The following is a 23,594-nucleotide window of genomic DNA, read 5'->3' as shown; positions in this document are numbered from 1 at the left end:
AATCAACAAATGCGACAAGAATTTTGTTGTTTTTTTAGTTTTCTGTTTTATTTAGTTTTGTAAAACCCTAACTCTGGAAAAAGATTAGATGTATCGTCATCTAAGATCTTGGGCGCTCCTTCTTTTCCTTGTACAGAGCCAACAGAGAGACGTTGGCCACTTTGACGACCTTGAAACGGACACCGGGAATATCACCGACGGCGTGACCCTTACGACCGAAACCGGCAACCAAGACCTCGTCGTTCTCCTCAATGTAGTTCAAGCTACCGTCACGGGGTACGAATGCGGTAATCTTCTTGCCGTTCTTGATGAGCTGCACCCTCACGCACTTGCGGATAGCAGAGTTGGGCTGTTTGGCTTCAACACCACTGCAAAGAGTGAGAGATTTCGGTTAGTGGATGCTAGTGTGAATTGGTAATTATGTTGTAGCATTATGTTGGATTTGCTGTTTGTACAGACGACCACTCACAGTATAATCCTGTGATTTGAGTTTCATAAACAAACAAAACACAAAAATATACTGCGAGACATCGAATGTTGTAGCTTTAAACTAACAATTGATAGCTTGACCATGACTTGGTTGTACTTACACCTTCTCAAGCACAATACCCTTGGCGTGGGAAGCTCCACCGAAGGGATTGGCCTTCCATCTTGTGCCCAAATGAGCCTTCTTGTAGTCCTTGTCGGCCCAACGCTGGTCGCGACGGTGGTTCACATGCTTTCTGGCAGTGCGCAGACCTCTAGGCTTGCCTGCAAGATACAATTAATTTGATTAGTGGCTCCAACTTAATCGTTTCCTTCATGCAAATCAACAAACACAATGTAAACAAATGGCGAGTTCAGCGGCAGCACTTTGAGGTTAGTTCGAATGCGTCTTTGCGAATTTCACTAAATTAGTAAGCTTGCACAATAACACTTGCAATTATCGTGCTACATTGTTGAAATAATTAGAAACAAATCGTTGGCATGATATGTTTCACGATTCTTTTGATATTCATAGATTTGTGGCAGCCGACAAATTGCAGCAACTATTTGCAAGCTTTGGAGTCGGAGTTTTGAAAGTAACTCCAGGTCGCCGCGATTAATTTCACTTACATTTACTGCTGCACAACTATTGTATTTCGATTTGCACTCGGTTTAACGACGCAATTTGCGTATTTCTCACAAAAATCACTCTTTTTAACAACTCACCCATGATTTTCCAACTATCTCAGGCAATGGCGGAAATAAAAGAAAGAGGAAGAGCCGATTTCTTCTTCTTCGGCTTATTTGCAGGGCTGTATATAATGAATCGATACATCGATATATGCTAGCATTCAGTTCGATTATTTTCGGGACTGTCCACTCCAAAGAGCAACTCTGCCGAAAAATGCTGCCCATCACAAAATGTACAATAATGTAACAGTTATTCGAATATCAGCTGCGCTACAAATAATTTTTAATAGACCAAAATATTCATTAGATTATTTATATTTAAATCGCAGATAAACGTGCATAGTCAATGTGCTCGGGTGTATAGCTGAAAACATCGTACTTCATTGTTAAATGCATGCATATGCCGTCGTGTTTTCTCAGTAGCGCAGTTAAATTTATAAACAAACAAAGTACATTTCACAAAGGCACATTCAGCGATCAATCGCATAGTTCCCTGGCCATAAGCCATTTAAATATCGAGTGCTCCTCAATTTCGCTGTTAAGTCTTTTAAAAATTATTGATAATTGAGTAATGCCTTCTATTCGCAAAAAACTGGTATTAGTGGGCGATGGTGCATGTGGCAAGACTTGTCTGTTAACGGTATTTTGTAAAGATAATTTCCCTTTGGATTATGTGCCCACGGTTTTCGAAACATATGTGGCGGATGTTGAGGTTGAAGGATCACAGGTAAGTCCCGCCAATTGCTCATTACTTGTTCAACTACGCCTATATTGTTGCATGAGGCATACAGTAAATATGCACAGACAATTACATTCTTATTTATGTACGAGTATTTCTTCACATTCGCGTATAGATATATTTAGTACACATCTTATTTTAGTGCTTTTGCCAGGGTGGGACCCCGTTTTTCTCAAGACTAGAAATGCTTACTCATGATTCATATTGATGTTGCTTTCTTATTCGCCTTTGTTTTCCTGAGATGTAGTTATCTTTTCAAGTGCTTGTTCAATAAGTAGTTCATGCTAATACAATAATTATATTTACGTATATGTTATGTACATTTAATAAGTTGATAAATTGATTTTTCTTATATTCAAGGTGGAACTAGCATTATGGGATACTGCTGGACAGGAGGATTACGATCGCTTGCGATTATTAAGCTATCCTGATACCGATGTTATAGTTATGTGCTTCTCAATCGATCTGCCCGACTCTTTGGAAAATATTCAAGACAAATGGATACCAGAAGTGAAGCATTTCTGTCCTAATGTTCCCATTATTTTGGTTGGCAATAAACGCGACCTGCGCTATGATCCTGACACCATAAAGGCAAGTCATGAAAGAAACGAAATTTCTAACCATACAGAAATAAAAAAGTCAAATTATTCACAGGAACTGTCGATGGTTAAACAACAACCTGTTAGAACAGAAGAGGGTATGACAATGGCCGAAATTGTCAATGCCTTTGCATATCTCGAATGCTCCGCCAAGATGCAAGAAGGTGTACGGGAAGTCTTTGAAACCGCCACCAGAGCCTCCCTACAGGTCAACAAGAAGAAAAAGAAAAGGAAATGTGCAATACTTTAAACTTCTAGATGTTTAAGGTACATAAATATTCCTAAAATCGAATAAATCATATTGGTACCATTCATTTTATTATCTATTGGCTAGAATAAATACGTAACCTTCTCATCCAATTAATATGTTATCAATTTTTTCGCATAGCCAATAAATCAAAAATTAAAATCCAAACATTTTATTTTTAGATTGGACAATGGAAAACTACCTAAGTGAGTCAAATTGGCCATGGAAAAATGATTAATATTGGATAACTACAGTTGAACTTTTATGAAATACTCGTTTGAGTTCTGTAATACCGAAGGGTTTTCGCAGCAGCCCTGAAAATAAATTAAAATATGCTTATCTAAAAAGCATATTAATATGAGTAATAATTGACGACAAACTTTTGGAATTTGTGATTGCAGCTAAAACGTTTTTGTTGTTGCTCTCTTTTCGGTTTATCAAATATTTAACAAGTTGATATGCTTTTTGCACTCAGCTCAATCACGTGCTAAATTCAATATGGAAATTCTACAAATTTATTCATTAGTAAAAATATATGCCGGCTCGTCTCTTCAGTGCTTAATAATTAAATCACACGCTTCTAGTTCTCCAATTAAATGTTATGAGGGTTTACAGTCAAATCTAAACCAATATATTTGCTTACTACTAAGAACTTTAAAAAATTTCTACAAAATAGTAGTACATACGAATATGAGTATTCACTGTACACGATAACATTATATCGCTGAACTTTCCAGAACTTCCCCAAAAAGCAAATTAAAAGTATGTCATGCGATAAGCATAATTCAAAGTTAGCGCTCTTTTATGGTAAAGTTCTTTGTTTCATATGGGCTTCGAAATTCGAATTTGTGCTCTGTATCATTTGAAGTTCATAGTACGCTTAATGAATTCATATTTGAATGATTTGCGTTTTTCTGATGCCTTTTGTCTAATCATGCTAACCAACGAGTGAATATGTTGCAAACACTTATTGGATTAGTTTATTTCGTAATTTCGCGCAACAATTTCCAGTTATTACACACATGAGTGCACGTGTGTGTGTGTAGGAATATGCCGGTTACCTGTTTAAATCAAAATAAAACAAGAGATAAACTACAGCGAAGTGTTACTTTTATTTACCTTATTCTGTCATTACCCAGAAACGTGAATGAATCTCATTCAAAGAGTCTTGTGAGTGGAAAAAGCCAAAACACACAGCACACACCACAGAATATAAATACCACACAGCAGACACATTAAAAAGAGCATAATTACCAATACAAATACAAACATAAACGGGCAAACACGCCTGCTATCCAAATAACGATTCGAATTTAAGAAAAAGAACACACAAAAATAAGTAGCCAACAAAGTTCCAGCAAGATTACTACTCCCAAAGCATCAAAGAGCACAAACAAAAACTCTTTTAACTGTATCGCTATCGGTATCGTAATCGAAATCGTATTGCGTATACGTACAATATGTTTGTGTGTGTGGCCATTTTGTCTGGCGAGTAAAAGGCGAAATCGATGGCGAAGGCAAAGGCGAAGGCGACAACTGCAAAAGAGTGGCACATGTCAAATTAAGCTACCAGTTGGGAGCAATAGAGAGTGAGAGCCAGCAAGAGAGAGCGAGAGCTTGCTCTTGTATGTTTGCTCTCTTAGTAAGTTGGCATGAGCAAGTATCGGCTGCTTACTAAACACATACACACGCACGCATTCTCACACACCAACAATCATGTATTACTGCAGTCACGCTCACACATGCGCACAGTCTTTGACTGGCAGCGCGCCATATTTTTGTAGGTTTGCCGGTTGTTGTTGTAGTTTTTCTTGTTCTTGTTGTCTCTCAGCCATGGCTGCTGCTTTTATTTTTGTTGTCGTTATTTCATTTTCATTCACGACGCTGAATGAACGATAACGAAAGGGTGAAGAAGTGTTTGGAGGGTGGAGGGGGTCGGCCAGCAGTACGTGAAGTCGTTTCGATGTCTGATAATAATGTGCGTTTACAAGAACGAGCAACAACACCACTACGAAGTCAAATACAAACACGCATACAAGCAAACAGTAAATACAAATACAGGCGCGCCAAATGACCATGCGTGTGTGTGTGTGTATTTTCAGTTCTCGTGGAGAGGTGCCTCTGTATTGCGAGGCTGCCTTCTGCCTTCGTACTGTGTGTGTGCTGCCTGGAACGTTGCTGTTGTTGGTGCTGCCGCTGCTGCCGTTGCTGCTGTCGTTGTATTTCTGTTGCTGTTGCTGCTGTCTGCTTTGTGGTTTATACTGCCAACACATTTCCATTTCCCTTTAGTTATCTTTAGTCAGTCGTTCGGATCGGTCGGTAAGCGCGCGATCAATAAAAAACTCAAGCGCCGCTAAGCGCTCGAAACAACAACAACACAAAATAACAGAATAAATATACACATCAATATTTACGAGTACTTGTATAATACGAATCAGAACGAATTTTTGAAACGCGTGCCTTTTGCGTACGGAGGCAGGTCACACATTTCATATGCTCCACATATGTACATATGTAATCGCATATACTTAGACAATTTAAGAAATATATGAACATATACATATATATGGACAGACGCATACATATTTAAATCGTACGAACAGCTGCTAAACCGCTACAGATAATCAGATACAGATACATATACTAGAAGTATTTATAAGCGTGTTCGTTCTTCGTCGATGTGAACACATTCAACAGTTCGGTTCAGTTTCTAAATTTGCGCTTTTTTTTATACAGTTAACTTTCGATTTTTGTTTCTTGCTGCGTTCGTACGTTGCTTTCGCTTTCTCACATAAGAAATTCTTTACGCTGCCCACGAGCGACCGGGAACCAGAAATAGCCCAAAAACCAAACGCAGTGAATGCTTAAATACTGCGGGCAGGTTCCAATTTTAAACAAAAATTTCAAATAAAAATAAATAGTCACACTGCCAACAAATTGAAAGCTGCAACACAGCAGACACAACAAACCAACATAAAGGTAAGCACAAGAGGGCCAACACACACACACACACACACACAAGCACACATACATGCAAACACGTCAACAGACACGCAGATACCACGTAGCTATGGCTACAGATGAATGGCTATAGAGCTGGCCTTATGCCGCTGTCACATGACCGCGCCCCGTCCTCTAGCCCCTGTCTCCCTTGCCGTCTTGGCCGGGCCAAAACGAGTTTTTTTTGGCTAAGTAAAAAAAAAAACCTACAACAACATCTGCCGCCAACTCCAATTGCGACTCCGTCCGTGCACCGGCCAGGAACTTAGTCACAATTTTAATGTTCTAACTTGCAGCTCTGCACGTCGCGCCAGTCATTTTTTTTTAAAAATATTTTTTATGTGGCAGGAGAAGAGAAAAGCGATGCCGACTTTAGCAATTGCCTGAAGACTCATCATGCCAATACCAGGAATCAGGAACCAGAAACACGTTAACACGTAAACGGCTTTCGAGCACCTTTTATGGGTGTGCATGTTTTTTTTATGTATATATATTTTTTTTGCTGACTTTGTTTTGACGTTGTTTCGATGTTGTTTGCTGTTTTCCGTTTTCTCCCCTGAACTTGAGCGGCAACGGAAGAAAATCAGCTTAAGAATACGAGTAGATCGATAATAAGCCTGCACTTAAAAATTACAGATACAGATACAATTCTCATACCTGTCTCTGTCTCTATATCTGTCAGTTATGTAAATGTAGCTCAAAGAACCAAAGAGTCCACGCCCATTCCACTAGCAATTTACCTTTTATCTTAATTGCACACACAATTACCATGCAAATTCGCCGAAAGAGGAAACTACGAAATTGTTTCGAAAATTATGGTGTTTTTATTTTTGGCAAAAATAAACAAAAAACAAAAGTTTAACGAAAATAGAAAAGGCGACACACCCTTGTTGTTGTATCGATAACAACAACTGAAAACTTGGGTGACTCACTTATTGAAAACATATCAAAAGTGGTAACAGATTTTGACATTTGTTCAAGGCCTTTTTTCTTTTTCTTTTCCTTTGATCTTTGGCGTCAGTTTTGCATATCCCACACGCCCCCAACCGGTTAACTCTGAGCTAAACTGTTCATTTGATATCTTGCACACTTCATTTGCATAACTCATGATCATTTTGGGTATGAACGACTCTAAAATACACTTTACTCAGCTAAAGTGTTCTTAAATCAAGATTTTAGTCTCTAAACTAAGAAGTTTGATCTAAAAAATGCGTCGAGAATACACATTCTTAAATTAAGAAAACACATCTTGGTCTTAAGAACATTTCAAATAAGACCAAGTTCTTATTTTAAAAATAAATGTTCTTAAAATTAAAATCAAAAAATAAAAAAATCAAAATTATTTCTAAATTTATAATTTTCTATTGTTTTTATAAAATTTGATATGTACACATTTTATTCCATTTTTTGGTAATTTTGTAAATGTTATTTTACTCTGTTGCGGAGAAGGATTCGAACTTTCACAACAACTGAAGTGGTTTCTCTAACCAGAGCGCCACGAGTCCACTATTTATTTATATTTATACTTTCCTAAGAAGTTACGATTTTTATTCTGGCATTAAGAACTTTGATTTTTTAGATTAATATTCTTAGTATTAGTAATGTGGTCTTGAAATGGTCTTATTTTAAGAAAAAATAAATTTTAGAAGTTGGTCTTCTTTTTCAGTGTTGACATAATTATGTTATTTTCAGGAGTATTAGTATTATAAATTAGTTTGGATCATATAAAAGTAACGTATGTGTATGAAAAGAAAGAAGTAGGATATAGATGAATGTAGAATATAAATTTATTATATAGATAAATAGATATTCAGCTTAAAGAATTGTCACCAAATTGTACATAAAACATTTTTCACTTCACATTTACAAACAAATAGATAATGTGACGATTGTTTTGTCGTCAAAGAAGCATTAGAACTGCAAGAATAGTCTTAGATGACGTTGGCATTGTATCTGAGACTGAGAATCTGTGTCTGAAACTGAATCAGATGCCGATGACCCAATTGGCAAGGCCTAATTACATTTTAAGCAAATACTGTGGCATGTTCGTAAATATTTTGACTGGCTTGGGTTTCATTAATTAAAAGCAAATTATGAGAATAGAAATCTAACCAAAAAAAAAAAACGAAAAAAAAAACGAAAAATAAAAACAAAAGCAAAACAGAAATCAGGCTAAGCAGCAAGTGGAATATATGTATAAATAAATATATATTGAATTTAATTATTATTTATATGCATTAAACATGTTTTGCGCACTTACAATGCCTTCACACAGTGAGACTGACAGTCAGTCTGTATGACGGTCAGTCATTGCCAAATAACTGAGATTTCTTTTTTTTTTTGTTTCTTACTTTAAAATTCTTGCGGTTTTTTTGAGGTCTCTTTTTTTTATTTTGCTGGTTTTGCCTGGTTGCATTTGCGTGTGGAACCTTTTTCAAATTGAGCACGAAAAATCTTTCCACTTTAGCACAAAGCAAAAGCGTTAATCAGCTAGTAAATATTTACATATTTGCAGTTGATTAAAGCAAATCAGAATCTGGATTAAGTTGAGCTGAACTGAGCTGTATTAAATTGATAAGTTCGCAGTCAGTTTTCAAATGCAATTGCAGCTTGTTTTTGTTTTTGTTTTCTGTGCGCATTTCTTATCAGATTCGTACATATAAAATTCGAAAGCATTTTGGCGCCAATGTCAACGCTTGGGGGTCAACAATGTACACAGCTCGTATTTGTATTTGTATCTGTATCTCAGTTCAGTTGCTGTAGCTATATTTATAGCATTTATAGTTTTCAACTAGCGCCTGACTACTGGCACGTGCAGATAACCCAATAAATAATCAATTTACATATGCCACACACACACACAACACACACTCACACACACACACACACATGTCATAAATCATATAAATCAGTATTATGATTCTATTGTGCCATCGCCTTTTGAAATGCATCATCAATAATTGTGCGACTTTAGTTGTATTTTCCATAATTTCAACATGTTAATTGATTTGGAATCGCATGCTCCACTTCCGACAAAGACAAATGCGACTCTCTGCTCGGGATTTCATTTTGTGGGTTCGGGTTCGAGCTTGAGATCGGGTTAGGGTTCGGGTTCGGGTTCGAGATACAGCTATTGCCTATGGCCGGCGACCATTGATCGCTCCACTAATTGTTCATTAACACTGGCACTGCCATCACACAGTTGACGTGCCTTTGTTCATGCCGATAGTGCCAACAACAACAACAATAAGTACAAGAACAAGAAAAAACCATAGCTGATAAAGTGCGTCCCGCATATACTCTGTACATATGGCATACATATAGAGCATATAAACAATCTACATATAAAATAAGTATATCAAAAATGAAGAAAGAAAAATATATCCTACATGAATACTTAAACAATATATTATCCTATTCTTTATGACAAAAGATGTAATAAAATGATATATGTAAGTCATAACTTTATGGGTTCAAAGATTCAGGAAATTAAAAATACATATCTTATCTATATTATTAAATTATCTTCTTAGCTATACAGTTATTTCCTCTTTATTGGCATAAAAGAAACAATGAAAGTTGAAGATACAAATATGTAACTTGTTGTCTTCTCTAATCAATCATTCCTATGACAGCTATATGATATAGTAATTCACTGATAAGTACAGTTTGAGTAATTATATAGGACACATATCTGTGCCAGATTGAAACAATGAAAGAACCAAGAAATAATTAAACTCTTTCAAAACTTATTTACCAATTAATTGCTCGCAATTGTTTCTATGTCAATTATAAGATAGGTTAATCTGATTATAATCACAAGCACATATATTCATAGTTTGATTGAGACTGATTTGAAAATGATTAAAATTTTTTAACCTATCATTCAAAGTATCAGGAAAATCGTTAGACCCGATCGCGTGGAATCTAGATCGTACAGATAAAAGTGGAATAAAGACTATTGAGAATTGAGCAACTACCTATTTATGACTTTCATGTTCGATTTAATCTTGATTGCTGAGCTGAGGGTCAAAGCCACATGGCACCGCTAAACTGTGAAACTCTGAAACTGCTAAACTGATGGAAATGTGGTTCCTTCTGTTGAACTTGTGTTGCGCATGCGCAACTTTTGGACTGTCTGTTGTATGATTCAGAGTCGTGACTGTGCACACAGGTCTTGGTCTGGGTGAAAGGCCGTTCAATGAACTTGAGAGCATGCGAACAACTAAATGCGAGTAACAGAGAGACAGTTGTTTAAAGTGTTTCGAAAATTTGGGACAACTGGAGGTTTTCAAGTGGCGCATACTCAGTGGCAATTCGATTAGGCCAAAAGCAATTATGGCTGGTTGTTATGCTTATTCGCCGAGTGGGACAATAAGCGGCCTTATTTGGTGACAGCCAACAGGTTGGAGTTCCAATGTTTAGCCCACATTTAAGCTAATTAATATTTTGGGCAGAGAGTCGTTTAATGATTGCTGCACATGTAGCTACAAATTGTGGCGCTGACAGTCGCAAACAAAAACACACACACACACACACACAAAACAACAACATACTTGAGTGTTTCGTGTTTGCTTGTGAAAAGACAAGGAGACAAATATGGGAAAAGGGACGCAAGAGACAAACGGACGCACAAGTTTGTATGCTATAAATAAGATACATACACAGGCACTTACAGATACAATTACAGCTGCACTTACAGCTACAGATACATATGAATACATATGCATAGATATGCTAAAAGGAAATACCAGCCACAGGAAGAACAACTTGAGAATGTCTGCGAGGCGACACGCTGTCCATCTGTCCCACTGTCCCACTGTCCCTCTGCCTATGTCCCTCTGCCTATGTCCCTCTGCCTATGTCTGTCTGTCTGTCTTTCTGTACATCTATGACCATATGTGTTTACCTATAACATTTATTAATTCAATCGTCAGACATCAATTTAAGAGCCGTCAACAGCCGCCAATTGGCGCTCACAACTGTTCGGTAGCCTTCTCGCCTAGACATGAGGGGAAAGATGAGGGGCAGATGATGGATGGGCGCTGCTGTTTGCACACAGCGAGATTAGCTTACAAACAGTCTAAGGATAACAGCTCCATGCCACATAATACGAGCACAACTTCCATATATGACATACTATAAATGTGCCCAGGGGCAAAGCAAAGTAAATAATGAACAAATTCGAGCATGCGACTAACAGATGCCCTGTAACTTATGTGTTTGTTATGTAAATATTATTGAATTTGTATGACAACATTCTTCAAAAAATTATAAATGACAATAAGTAAGCCTAGAGCAGACAATAAGAACGAATTAAACAAATAACTGTTCAAGAACCTTAATAAATCATTAACAATATTTTTCATTTTTTACTTTAATGAATCAATCAATAACAATACTTTTCGACTTTTATCTGAAATCTCTAAATTGATCATTTCTAAATTAACAAAGACTTATGAATTTTATTTCATTTTTTAACAACTAACAGTTATTTTTAATTTTTAAATAAATTGTCTTTTACGACATTGTAATTTTTTAAAAAAAATATTTATTTTCTGAAGTATATTTGAATATTACTTATTTGCCTCATTATATAAACTCGAAATTAACAAAGATTTATGATTTAAATTTAATTTTTAAGCAACTCACAGTTATTTTTAATATTTATTTGAATTTTCATATGCTACTTTGTATTTTTTTTAAAAAAATTGTCGGTCCCTCACATATATTTTAAAGTAACTTAGGTATACAATACCCATTCTTAAAAAAACAAATGTAAAAGCGTATATTGTGTTTTTTTTTATGATTAAAGGGTATATAACAAGTTCGAGAATGCGAATAGAGTAGAAACGCCAACTGTCTGAATCTTGGCACTGGGCGCGTCCTCACAATTCGCATTCCGCAAGTCGACAGTCGCAAGTTGTACTTGGTGCAAAAAACAAAATGGTTCGATTTCGTTCAACAAGTTGACAACGGGTCTAGGTCTATTTATAGTACTGGGATAGCTGCAAGTCAGTTAAGAGTACGGACCGAAGCAGAAGCACTTGACCGGCTTCTTGTATTGTACTGTGCAATGTGCTGAGCCATTTCCTACTGTCGTCTGATTTGGCCATTTGGGACATAAAAGCAATCGTGAAATACGAGACCACTTTGAGTCGTCTATAATAATACGAGCAGTAATAATAATAATAACGTTGCATAATAAACAAAACGTGTAAAGGGTTTTGTACACGTATGTGTGTATGTGTGTGTCGGAGTGTCGCCAATCTTAAAGTAATTTTTAACAAGCTATGCGACCATATAGACCCCTAGACCATTGCCTTATTTATGGCATTTCATAAACTGTCAACGGTTCCAAAATTCCAATAATCAAGGAAATCAAATTATCAAAACATCGGAGCTAAAAGTAGTCACATGCCAAGTGAGTTGCCAAGTGTGCGGTTAACTCGGGAGTTTATTATATTATCTGGTAGATGGCACTGATAGACCGACAAATCCATTGCAAAGCTCCTCTTATCTACAATAGACCTTGGCTAAGCAAATCTCCACAAATTAATTGATTTATGCCACTGTCCCCCAAAAGCTTTATTGTATTTTTCTATACTTGGTTTATTAGCTACTTTTCGGCAGATAATAAACTATTTACAATGTACTAATCAACACTTAATCGTCAGCCCTCTAAAGTTTTACTGCTCCAAGTTGCCAGGCACTAAAATCCAAAATTCACTTGGAAACAAAGTGTACCTAAACCACATTACATTTTTTTTTAATAAAGCTTCACGGGGAAAAATCATGCGTATCCATAAATGTTGGCTAACAATCTGGTTTATTAAGTGCATGTTAATTTTTATATAAAGCAAATCCCTGGAATCATAAATCTTCCCGCAATTTGTGGATTTAGTGTATTTTGTTATCTACAGACAGATACGAAATACAAGTATGTAACTTTATATAGATACCCATAGATTATGTGGATTTGTTTCTGTCATGATTTTGGTGCCAGGTCTACGAGTATTAGGCCTATTTATTTTTTTGTTACAACCAGAGTTCATCTCTCTGAAATTTAAAATAGTTTGTTTATATATACATAAATAGTAGTTTTAATTCAAGTACACAGGAAAGTTACTTAATATTATCAAAGCTTACTAGCTTTAAAGGGATCGTAAAAAAGAATGATAAATGTACTTAAACTCTCACTACATAAGATCTCTGTTTATATAACTTTTATTAATTTTATTTTTTTTGAATAGACCAGTCATTTATAATCTAATATGTGTTTGATATATAGTCATTTTATCATTATAGCATTTTATTATTTGAGACTGAACGAAATGTGTTTGTTGAACAAACAAATTGTAAGCCAAACAAAGCTGTCCAAGAAAATATTGCAGTGGCTTTCAGCTTATGGCCAATTTGACTAGACTGTTATGCATGCAGGTTGGATTCACAGATCCAGAACAGATTAGATAAAGTCAAAAAAATATATATAGAAAAAGAGGCTCAAGGCCAAAAGTTTGTTAGCCACAAGAAACAGGTACAAACAAAATGAAAAAAAAATAATCTGTGAAAACAAACACATACACACACTATATAATATATATATACATATGTATACGTCTATGTGCCGAGCATACACAATTTTGCCATGGGAAATGTAAGAAATTGACGAGCAACTTGGTCACGGAACTGCTAAAAAATTTCTATTCATTACTTTTGAAAAAAATATACATTAATTTGTTGCTATTTTTTGCAATTCTTTTAAGCAGCTTTTGACGTAGGCTGTTGTGGTTGTTGTTGTTGTCAATATTGTTTTTATTCTATGCTTGACATTGGCCCTGGCACTGCCATTGAGGTGGGGGATGTGGGGCAGGGCGTTGACGTTTGACACCCACCCACCCACACACACACACACACACACATGCACACATAAATAGAACAAGCCGATTGACGTCGTTGAGATAAACAAGAGTTAAGCACAGTTAAATACTTAGCTATAGATAAAGATACAGATACATCTACAGCTACAGATACAGATACAGATACATCTACAGCTACAGCTACAGCTACAGATACAGCATAAATACGTAAAAGAGCACACACGTGACAATTATAAATATAGTATTGTACACATAATACTCGTATAGTAAATATTATTAATATTGAAACCGAAAGTGGCGCTGCGTTCGAGGGGGCGTATGCGCAATTTGTGTGAGCCGAGTGAAGGCCAAAACAACTACAGTTGCAGCTGATAAATATTTGCATAATATTCTTAGTAATCCTCATGACAACTGTTAGATCAATTGCAGAGACCTATTGTTTGTAACTCTTTTATATCTTTTCAGTTATAAATTTAATTTTTATACAAAGTAATTTACATTTTAATTAAAACATATATTATTTTCTTGAACAACAAATACTCAATTGCTTAGACTGTTTAATTAATATAATACAATTATATTTAATATATATTAAAATTATATAAAACTCTTTATACTGAATCATTGACTCACTCACTGACTGATCATTTCACAGCCCAAACCATAATTCCTACGAGGCAGAAATTTTCACACAACGTAGCTGAGACAATGCGATCGTGCAGTAAGACGGAGTTTTGCAAGGCGGTCATATTCGGGGTCAAAGTTCACATAATAATATAAGAAATAAAAAATAAATGGTTTTAATTACTTTGTAATTCACACTTTTTGTTCTTTTCTTTTCCCTTTGTAGCCCCGCAATGCCGACACAGCAAACAAAATCCCAAGATGAGCTGCCAACGGCAAATGCTCTGGTGTCCAAGCATCCGGATAACAAGCTCGAACAGTTCAATGAGGCTGAGGAGGTGGAGGAAGAGATTGAAACGGCAGCTGTGGTTGTGCCACCGGACAGTGGCTGGGCTTGGGTCGTAATGGTTGCCTCCTTCCTCTGCTGCACGGTCATCGATGGCATCGTCTTCTGCTCGGCCAGCATACAGGAGCCTCTCATAAAGGAGTTCAATGTGAGCAAGTTCTATGTGTCGTGGGTCTCATCGCTGCTCAGCGGTTGTTATCTGATGGCCGGACCCTTCGTGAGTGCAATGGCCAATCGATTTGGATTCCGTCCGGTGACCATAGCGGGTGCCATATTGGGTGGCATTTGCTTTGGACTGTCCTACTTTGCGAACAGCGTGGAATTCCTTTTCCTTGTGTATGGCATCATGGGAGGAATTGGCTTTTGCATGGTCTACATACCGGCCGTTGTCATCATTGGTTTCTACTTTGAGAAGTTTCGTGCCTTGGCCACAGGTGTTGCCCTCTGCGGCTCCGGTGTGGGCACCTTTGTCTTTGCCCCGCTGACCAACATGCTGCTCGAGAAGACCGACTGGCGGACGACGCTGGCTATACAGGGATTGTTGGTCTTATCTTGTGCTATCTTTGGCCTTGCCTTCCGTCCTATTCAGCCCATTACGCTGGGAGTCACCGAGGATGGCACTGTGGTCGACGAGGAGAAGACCAAGCTGAATGGACATGGAAACACAGTGGCTCCAACGCCACAATTGCATCAGGCGGCATTCACCAAACCGTTGCCCGACGGACGCTTCGCCTACTCGATGCCCAACTCGGCCCACAACACCTACATGGGTGCGTCGCAGCGTAATCATTATCCCACGGCGGCGGAGATCTTCAAGGGCATGAATCTGGAGCGCAGGCCATCGGGACAGGCTAGCAAGGGAACAGAGCTGAAGCAACTACGCAAATCGCAGCCAACGACTCCGAATGGTGATCCCCAGCAGCTGACCTTCAATCTGCACAAGGAGCTGACCACCGTGGGTGAGAACGAGGAGGAGGCCGAGAACGATAACCTGTTGGAGACGGAGGCCAAGCCATCTATCATTCAGGGACGTCGTCACACAGTCTCCGGTCGTCGTCCACAAGATCTGGCGAAGCGTCCAGCTGGCGCTGCTAACGATGCCGCCCATCATCACGGCCAGTCGCACTCCTCTTCCCGTCCCATGTACAGAGATGATATCTTCTTCACGGGATCTCTCACACGCATACCGCAGTATCAGTCGCAGACATCGCTCGCCTATCACATGTCCGTCACACGTCTGCCCACCAAGCGGGACATGCTGGAGGACCGGCAGAAGGGCTGTCGCATCTGCCCGGAGGCAGTGCGTCGCACACTGTCGACCATGTTGGACACCACGCTGCTCAAGTCACCGGCCTTTATGTGTTTGGCCTTCAGCGGTTTCCTGACCATGATGGGCTTCTTTGTGCCCTTCGCCTTCCTCACGGATCGCGCTGTCGAGGCGGGCATGTCCAAAGAGGATGGCGTCTCCATCATTTCGGGCATTGGCATGATCAATACACTTGCTAGGATTGTGTGCGGTTCGTTGAGCTCGTTCCCCGCTGTGAAGCCACTGTGGCTCAACAATGTGGCACTCACCGCTGGTGGCTTGGCCACAATCTTCAGTGGTGTGGTCATCGATAGCACCACCCAATGGGCATTCGCTGTGCTCTTTGGCATTTGCATTGCCTGCTTCTCGGCGCTGCGATCTCTGATTGCCGTCGAACTGATTGGCCTGGAGAAGCTGACCAATGCCTTTGGTTTCCTTATGCTGTTTCAAGGATTGGCTGCCACCATTGGCAGTCCCATTGCCGGTGAGTTCAAATTACTGAAAACAACTTGCAATACAAATTTCTGATTTACTGTCTATGTTTCTCAGGTGCTTTGTATACGGCGACCAAGAGCTACAATATGGCATTCTACTTCGCTGGTGGCCTAATCCTGCTGTCGGGCTTCCTCTGCTATCCACTGACCTGCATATCGAACCGGGAGAAGCGACGCAATGCTCAGAACGAGCCTCTACCCGCGGCCTAATCAACGGTTATCAATAGAAAACATCAACAAAAATATTCGACAAATGGAAGCTTGCCGGTCGTAATTGTCTTCTGATACGAGTATCGCCACTTTAGCCACTTTCGACAGCCAAATTGATGTGTTTGCTCTATTAAGTGGTTAGTTTAACACTAATTGCCAATAACACAATTGTTGTTGTTGAAGATTGAACAGCAACTGAAACTGAAACTGAAATCGAACTACAACGAGATACAGATACAGCTACAAAATGAGATACAGATACAGATACTGATACTGATACAGAAGCAGAGCCCAATCTTCTGTCAGTGCTTTTGCTGCGGAGCAGCTATTGAAGCATGTACTTGATAAGTCTATTTGTCTAGATCTAGATTAAGTAGTCTTAGTTTAAGTGTAATGTTTGTGCCTTTTGCTTTATCGAGTGCCTCGCCTCATCCTACACACACACACACACCACACACACACTACACACACACAGTACATGCATAGATCAAACTTAAGTATTGATCATTAATAACTATAGTTATAGTTTTTTATAATTTATACAAGCGTATAAATAATGTTCAAACCAAGTGCTCACCATGTTGTGTGAATACCGATGGGTCATAAATATATTTTAAGCAGCTGAGCACATGGCTGGGCCACAATTCGACTGCCAAGTTAAGAATTCTACGAAGAAACGAGACGATAAGAGAAGACGAGATGAGGAAGTTGCATTTGTTTAATTAATAAGTTCGACTAACTAAACTGTTAGCTTCTGCTCCAGACTTGTTACATAGTTTGTACATATGTAAGCTTTAGTTATAAGAAAAACAAACACACACACACATACACACATATTGTTGCTGTTGTTGCTGTTAACTGTAAGGTTATTGCACTATATTCACTCCAATCCCAACTTGAATCCATTGTCGACGCGTCGTTAGCTGATTATGAAGAACAAACAATGCGTTGGCGTATCTGCTACAATTGGAACTGTACACACACACATGTACACACAACACACACCACACACATACACATATATATACAAACAGCTACATACATACTCAAACAAGTTGAGCGCATTTCGCGTTTATGTTTATCAAAAATAAAATATTATATTAAAGAGAAGCAAAACAATACTGACTTAAAGAGTATATATTTGTATCTAGCATATTTAAAAGTTATACATTTTACAATAAACAACATTTAAGTAATTTACAAACTACACAATTGGTGTTTGTTATTCTTTTTTTGGGAGGGAGAAAAACCCCATTATTAAACTCCGGATCTCAAACTTGTACGATCATAAAATAATCTCAAGATTTAACTATTATTTTTGTTAATTGATTTTCAGCAAGCTCTCCGAATTGTAATGATACATCCCAGTTTTCTTCATCGAGTATTGTCGACATATAAGATTCACTATCTTTAATTGTCAATCACCTTACTATTATGTCAGTAAAGTTCTTAGAAAGCTGAAAGACTAGATTTAATTACACACCATCCGTGTAGCTTTTGATAGTTCTCTACAATCAAAAAACTCAGCTAATATACAAACTAACAATCGTTTATTACTCTTTGCTGCACAAAGTAAGCGTAATAACTAAGTAAATAGTAAGGAAAATCGTTATGAACAATCCGTGACTGTGATTATATACGTTTTTGAGCTTAAATTAAAACATTAAATAGATAACGCAGTTGTGTCTTTGGTCATGGCACACCATTTATTCTATTTCTCCTGATTCAATGAATTAATGAACTCCTCCAGTTTCTCTTGTATCTGTCGCACTTTGACTGCAATAAAAATATGATAGATTTATCGCATACAAAATACTATAATTTGTTTGACTTACTAAGTTCCTCGGCCAGCTGCACTCGTTTGCCCGTAAGCAGATGTGCCTTCTTCTCCTCATCTTCGCTGAACTCATCAAGCACCGCCTTGATCTCCTTATCTAAGCGTCGCGCTTCCCGATTGATAACCTGCTGCCTCAACGCATTGCCCGTCACCTTGATGACCTGTTGTATGCGCCAAAACAGTACCACATCGCTGCAGGATATCTGTCAATAGAAGGAAAGCTTGTTAGCCAAACAAGGTTGAACCTTGTCTTCAGTAAACTCACCTCGCACTCTGTGCCTTGTTGTGTGTAAAGGTAATACGCCTTGCGGCAATCCTTGGCACGTTGCAGCGACTGCTGCAGGAAATGTCTATAAATTCAAACCATCAATATTATTTCATAGCATCGATAGTAGACACTACGTACTTTCTGTAGACTGGGAACCACGTTTGACGTATGTAATCCGTGTCCACTTCCACATTATCCCGCTGCAGATTCTTGCGCACCGTCGTCAGCTCATCATAACTTAAGGTGGGCAAATGTTTCTAGAAAATAATTATACAAAATTAAAAAATGAAACATTTGCATTTTATGGCCAGAACAAACCACATCATTTTTGAGTATCTTGTCTAGTTCTCCCTTGACACTGCGTCTCTTCTGCTGATCCTGTGTCAATGACTTCCAGTGGGCAAAGCGCGTCCATGGTCCAGGTCCAAACATTTGCGCCAATGTTTCATCGGTTTGCACGAGTTTGTTGGTAACGGAGTTCTCCAGGAATTTCACAGCTAGATCCCACTCAGTTTTGTCGTGCACAAAGCGATCTTCCAATGTGTTTAGCTGTATCACACGTAGCATATCAATGGCTTTATCCTCCCAGCTATGTCGGCGTATAGCTTCATCCACAACGGCCGATTTAAGTTGATCAAACACACCGTCATGATCATGCGCCTTCTTTGCCCGCTCCATCAGCGATATGAACTCCTGCTGCAATGCCTCCCAGCCAGCCTCAACTGATTTGGCCGGCAACGCCTGCTCTGCCCATTGCCGCAGTTTAATATCTACCATCGTATTGAAGGAATCTAAAAGAGCAACATTGCCATAAATTAATTTCTACCACTAATTCAGATTTTTGAGAGCACAAAATAGATGCAAAAATGATCAATAACAAAGACATCAAATACATTACGTTAATTTCGGTTGATTAATTTTGGAATTGTAGCTTGAAGTTGACTAATTAAAAAAAACAGTTGCTTTTTAGTGTTCATTGATCAAATTAACGCAGCTTAAATGAATATATCGGGTTAAACGTGTTTCTCTTGACACGTAAATCTTCAAGTCACACTTTCCGGCAAGTACGCGCCTTATTCGCATATTACTGTGACAAATATATAAAACTTGCTGAATCACATTTTTTTTTGGAAACATGCCTGACAAATTGATGATAATTAAATTTGAATTGGGATGTACACACATTAAATTTAAACGCATGGTTCAATGAGAAAAGGAATCCACAAGTTGAAACTGGTTTAAAACTTATCAAGGCATGTGATTCCCAATTGAACGACTTGAATTTCCTGCTAACACACAAACACAAAGCATTTATGGTGATGGACTTGATGTGTTCCTGCCCCAGCGTGGGGTGGGCGTGGCTTACTACTTAATACTTATAACTACAGAATATTACTTTGAGAACCTGACTGTGCAGCGGGTAGGTAAACATTTTCGAAAACGTAATTCGATAGTTTCTCCCATAGCTTGGCAGTGAGGGCATCGTCCCATTTCTTGGCTGAGATCTGTGAGAGCGTTACCACTTCGTCCAATATTTCGCCTTTAGCCTTATCGAACAGCTCGTCACGTCCAGACTCGCGCAGTCTACAATGGCAATTTTATAGTTAATATATTTAATTTCTGGTAGAAACCTAACTATTAACCTGGGAAAGTTGTTTTTCCATTCGGTTTCCAAATTAAATCTGGTTGCCTTAAATGCATCCGCCTGCTGCTCAATAGTTTCACGCACCATCTTCCAGAAGCGATCCGACACAGCCATGCTCAGATTACGACTAGTCACTTGATGTGGCATGATAACCCCACGTCGACTGTAGTGGTCATGAAAGTTAACAGCTGGTCAAGCAAAAAAAAACAATATACTACTTACTGAAACAGTTTGGAATTCTTAAAGAAATCCTCTTCATACTGTCTAATAGCATCTATGCTGTCATCCTTGCGTCCGCGTCCCGTCACAACGGCATAATAGCCCAATGCTTTCATGGGAAACAGTTTGCCCGATAATATCTTCCTTATTCGGTCGGGATCGGCCAACTCTTCGGCCAGATCGACTTTAGTTAGCACAAATATAGTGCGGCGTCCTAAGGGATCACATTGCATGACCAAGTCAGTGACGTTGCTGCGCTCTGCATCAACAGAACCATCCTGTATGCACAGTATAATCGCATTTGGATTGCTCATATAATGCTTGGTCATCTGGTGTATGGAGTCCTTGGTGTCAGATGCCATATCTACAGTCATGGTCTAAAAACCAGTACACATAAGAATAACATTGCTTAAAGATTTATCAGTCTACTTACCGAAATAATACCCGGTAAATCGACGAGAACCATTCGTTGTAGTCCTGGTCCCTTGACGGTCATGGCAATCACCTCATTGCTTACCGTCTTGCCGCCACGCACAGAGGAGCGCATGCGGAACTCGACCTCACGTCGAAGATCTGCCAGATCCGACTCTTTGGTAAGATCGTACTCACGATCCGTGTCACGAAACTGGGCCACATGATATGGGCCCTCTGCCAGTGTTACCTTGACAGGTGCACGAGTCATCATTTCGCCACTGCCTCGCGGAAAGATGCGCGCCTTTGCAATGGATTCTAGCACAGATGTCTTGCCGCTGCTCTGATCACCAACAACAACCACTCGGGGCAAATGATCAGCCATGGTGTAGCCAGTGTCGTAGCCTGATAGCTCGTCCAACACTTCGGAGTACATGTCAATGAGAGATTTCTTAATTCTCTTGGCACTCGTCTTCTTGTTTGTCTTCAATATCAGATATTGCTGGCGCAGCTCTCGATTTTCCTTCTCCATTTTCTCTAGCTCCTTTTGGTATTTGATTTGAACGTTCATTATTTCAGTCTGCAACGTCTCAACTTGAGTCTGCAGTTTATCTGCGAAATTTAACCAAACGAAAGAGATTAAATACAAGTATTACTTTTTAAGAGAACTTCATGATCAACTTACCATATTTTTTACGACTTTCGTCTGCAGGAATTCCCAGCGCTGCCACCGTTGTCTTGGCCTTGATATCCTCCTTGGCTGAAAAAAAAACAAATAAAAAACAGGAGTATGATTTTTAGTTGACATACGTTAGAAGAAACGAAAGGCGAACATAAATTCTCTCACTTTAAATGCATTATGTTCAGAAATTAAATTTGGAATGTGTAACCTACTTTCGACAATTTGAGTTCCTTGATAATCGGCCGCTTCAATTGCATCGTCCAGACGATTATCGAACCAAGAGCGCCATTCCGACAATTTATCTTCGCCCAGTTGCTTAAGCTTCGGATCTACAAGCAAACCCCAATATCATCAATATCAATATCTCGGGCAAAACTAAGCGTTATGCTGCTGCCAAGTGTATAATATATACAAAAGTTAAAAATCAAGCAGGCGACTGATCAAATAATGAATAAACAAAGTCAGCAATTGTAAAAAAAAAAAAACAATATGAATGCTAATTAAAGTGCATAGTTAGAAACTCGCTTGACCCGCACCCAGTTAATAAACTAACTGTTAAAGCAATTTAAAGTGAGAGAGATAAAGAGATCGGGAGTGGATCCAAATCCCGACGAGACGCTTGAGCGGAAAACTCACCGATGTCAATGGCATTCTTAACTACACTGCCCACTTCAATGAGATTCCTTGAGAATTGACTCCATCTCTCTCCCTGAGGCAGTGCATCCTCGAGCCACTTCAGATCAGGCAGACCCTCCTTCCAATCTTCGTATTTCTGCACGTGCAAATGCAAATGCAATTTTCATATTATATAACAACAATGGGGTAAGGTGCCTATTTACTCACTTTGCTCAATGAAACGCCACCGCCAATGGCACCACCCAAAACAATATAACGTAGCTTAAGAGCGCCTCTAATAATTCGAACTACAAACATGCCATATCCACGAGAATGAGGAGGAATTGTCCAGCCTCTCGCTTGGTTGCCGCCCAGCAGAAACTCCTCGTGGCTTCGATGGTTGCGGTTGCTGTGCTGTTCCCAGTGTCCTCCTGCTCCAGTGCGCCGGGATTGACTGGTGATGTTGCATAGTGTGGAATGATTGCAGCAGGCAACCTTCGTAGAATAAACAACAGCTTTTCTTGCAGTTCGACTGAAAGGAAATGCGAGTACGAACGACATGGGTCAAGCGATGACGAAATCGGCGAATGAAAATTACAACCGGCTTGACATTGACGCGTGTTCTGCTTACCGGTATGTGTTCTGATAGATGCGTAACATTATTGCAAATTAAGGCTACAGTTTTCACACAGTCTGCTATGCCTTTATAATAATTTATATTATTTTCAATTTTTTTTCCTACAAAAACTTCATAATAGTGATGAGCGTTTATCACGTACCTGTTACTTAACACAGCTATCGAGCTGTAAACAGTTACAGCTGTCATCGCGTCCCAGTTGCGATTCTCATCGCTAATTTTTAGCGTCAATATATCGATATTCCCGCAATCTAAAGCGCTGGATTTGAATTTGTACGCATGGAATATTTTTAAAATATTAGCTTTAAATTTGCCATTTGCAAAATTGTATCCCTTTTTAAATTGATCAAAATTTGAAAATGTGCCCAATTCCGTGACCTGCCAACCCGCGAAGTGACTATTAGCAGAACTTCTATTATATTTGAAATCACATTTATTTATGTATTTCATTTTACTTTGTCTTTGGACAGTGGGAAATAGGCGCTAGCCCATGCTCATAGTTCCATATCCAGTACAGCAGCCTTTAATAAGAAGCCTCAGTTTGTTGAAAGTGGATTCCCTCTCGATTTGGGCTTCAGTGCACTTGTTTTGGAGTAAAACCAAATATTCATAAATTGTCATTCCATTTTCCAGTTGGTTAACCTATCGGTAGAGCTTTATCTTGCATTTGATTAGAGACA

The 23,594-nt window shown here is 38.8% G+C and overlaps 4 protein-coding genes across 7 annotated transcripts; 2 read left to right on the top strand and 2 right to left on the bottom strand.

Annotated features, from left to right (window-relative positions):
* Positions 1-20: 20 nt before the first annotated feature.
* Positions 21-1,274, bottom strand: LOC117785493 (40S ribosomal protein S23). The gene is made up of 3 exons (XM_034623552.1): positions 1,192-1,274; positions 591-750; positions 21-368 (listed from the first exon to the last, which is right to left on the bottom strand). The coding sequence occupies exons 1-3, from the start codon at positions 1,193-1,195 to the stop codon at positions 101-103; spliced, it is 432 nt and encodes a 143-aa protein (XP_034479443.1). The 5' UTR covers positions 1,196-1,274; the 3' UTR covers positions 21-100.
* Positions 1,275-1,657: 383 nt separating this feature from the next.
* LOC117785492 (ras-like GTP-binding protein Rho1) lies at positions 1,658-3,108 on the top strand. The gene is made up of 4 exons (XM_034623551.1): positions 1,658-1,882; positions 2,255-2,485; positions 2,549-2,760; positions 2,923-3,108. The coding sequence occupies exons 1-3, from the start codon at positions 1,727-1,729 to the stop codon at positions 2,741-2,743; spliced, it is 582 nt and encodes a 193-aa protein (XP_034479442.1). The 5' UTR covers positions 1,658-1,726; the 3' UTR covers positions 2,744-2,760; positions 2,923-3,108.
* Positions 3,109-5,002: 1,894 nt separating this feature from the next.
* On the top strand, positions 5,003-16,633 carry LOC117782784 (monocarboxylate transporter 10). The gene is made up of 3 exons (XM_034619822.1): positions 5,003-5,719; positions 14,471-16,380; positions 16,446-16,633. Exons 2-3 carry the CDS (start codon positions 14,478-14,480, stop codon positions 16,598-16,600), a joined length of 2,058 nt encoding a protein of 685 aa, XP_034475713.1. The 5' UTR covers positions 5,003-5,719; positions 14,471-14,477; the 3' UTR covers positions 16,601-16,633.
* Positions 16,634-18,130: 1,497 nt separating this feature from the next.
* On the bottom strand, positions 18,131-23,066 carry LOC117782783 (dynamin-like 120 kDa protein, mitochondrial). Of its 4 annotated transcripts, none has more exons than XM_034619818.1 (14): positions 22,909-23,066; positions 22,506-22,809; positions 22,299-22,434; positions 21,875-21,991; positions 21,666-21,740; positions 21,003-21,592; positions 20,573-20,946; positions 20,349-20,513; positions 20,102-20,289; positions 19,024-19,496; positions 18,844-18,962; positions 18,703-18,787; positions 18,436-18,640; positions 18,131-18,376 (listed from the first exon to the last, which is right to left on the bottom strand). In XM_034619818.1, exons 1-14 carry the CDS (start codon positions 22,935-22,937, stop codon positions 18,312-18,314), a joined length of 2,925 nt encoding a protein of 974 aa, XP_034475709.1. In that variant the 5' UTR covers positions 22,938-23,066; the 3' UTR covers positions 18,131-18,311. The 4 variants fall into 4 exon arrangements, with proteins under 4 accessions (XP_034475709.1, XP_034475710.1, XP_034475711.1 ...); XM_034619819.1 differs by having other exon boundaries at positions 20,111-20,289; XM_034619820.1 differs by lacking the exon at positions 21,875-21,991 and having other exon boundaries at positions 22,909-23,065.
* Positions 23,067-23,594: the final 528 nt, after the last annotated feature.

Source organism: Drosophila innubila (genome assembly GCF_004354385.1).
Source record: "Drosophila innubila isolate TH190305 chromosome 2R unlocalized genomic scaffold, UK_Dinn_1.0 1_C_2R, whole genome shotgun sequence".
Classification (NCBI taxonomy): Eukaryota; Metazoa; Arthropoda; class Insecta; order Diptera; family Drosophilidae; genus Drosophila; species Drosophila innubila.
This window is presented reverse-complemented; position numbering and strand designations above follow the sequence as displayed.

Coding starts and splice junctions, on each gene's coding strand:
- LOC117785493 (XM_034623552.1), bottom strand. Junction 369..590: donor GGTATTGTGCTTGAGAAGGT/GTAAGTACAACC, acceptor CACTCTTTGCAG/TGGTGTTGAAGCCAAACAGC.
- LOC117785492 (XM_034623551.1), top strand. CDS start 1,727: ATGCCTTCTATTCGCAAAAAACTGGTATTAGTGGGCGATGGTGCATGT. Junction 1,883..2,254: donor TTGAGGTTGAAGGATCACAG/GTAAGTCCCGCC, acceptor CTTATATTCAAG/GTGGAACTAGCATTATGGGA. Junction 2,486..2,548: donor ATGATCCTGACACCATAAAG/GCAAGTCATGAA, acceptor AATTATTCACAG/GAACTGTCGATGGTTAAACA.
- LOC117782784 (XM_034619822.1), top strand. CDS start 14,478: ATGCCGACACAGCAAACAAAATCCCAAGATGAGCTGCCAACGGCAAAT. Junction 16,381..16,445: donor CATTGGCAGTCCCATTGCCG/GTGAGTTCAAAT, acceptor TATGTTTCTCAG/GTGCTTTGTATACGGCGACC.
- LOC117782783 (XM_034619818.1), bottom strand. CDS start 22,937: ATGTTACGCATCTATCAGAACACATACCG. Junction 21,593..21,665: donor CGAAAGTCGTAAAAAATATG/GTAAGTTGATCA, acceptor TAAATTTCGCAG/ATAAACTGCAGACTCAAGTT. Junction 20,290..20,348: donor TGGAAAAACAACTTTCCCAG/GTTAATAGTTAG, acceptor TTGCCATTGTAG/ACTGCGCGAGTCTGGACGTG.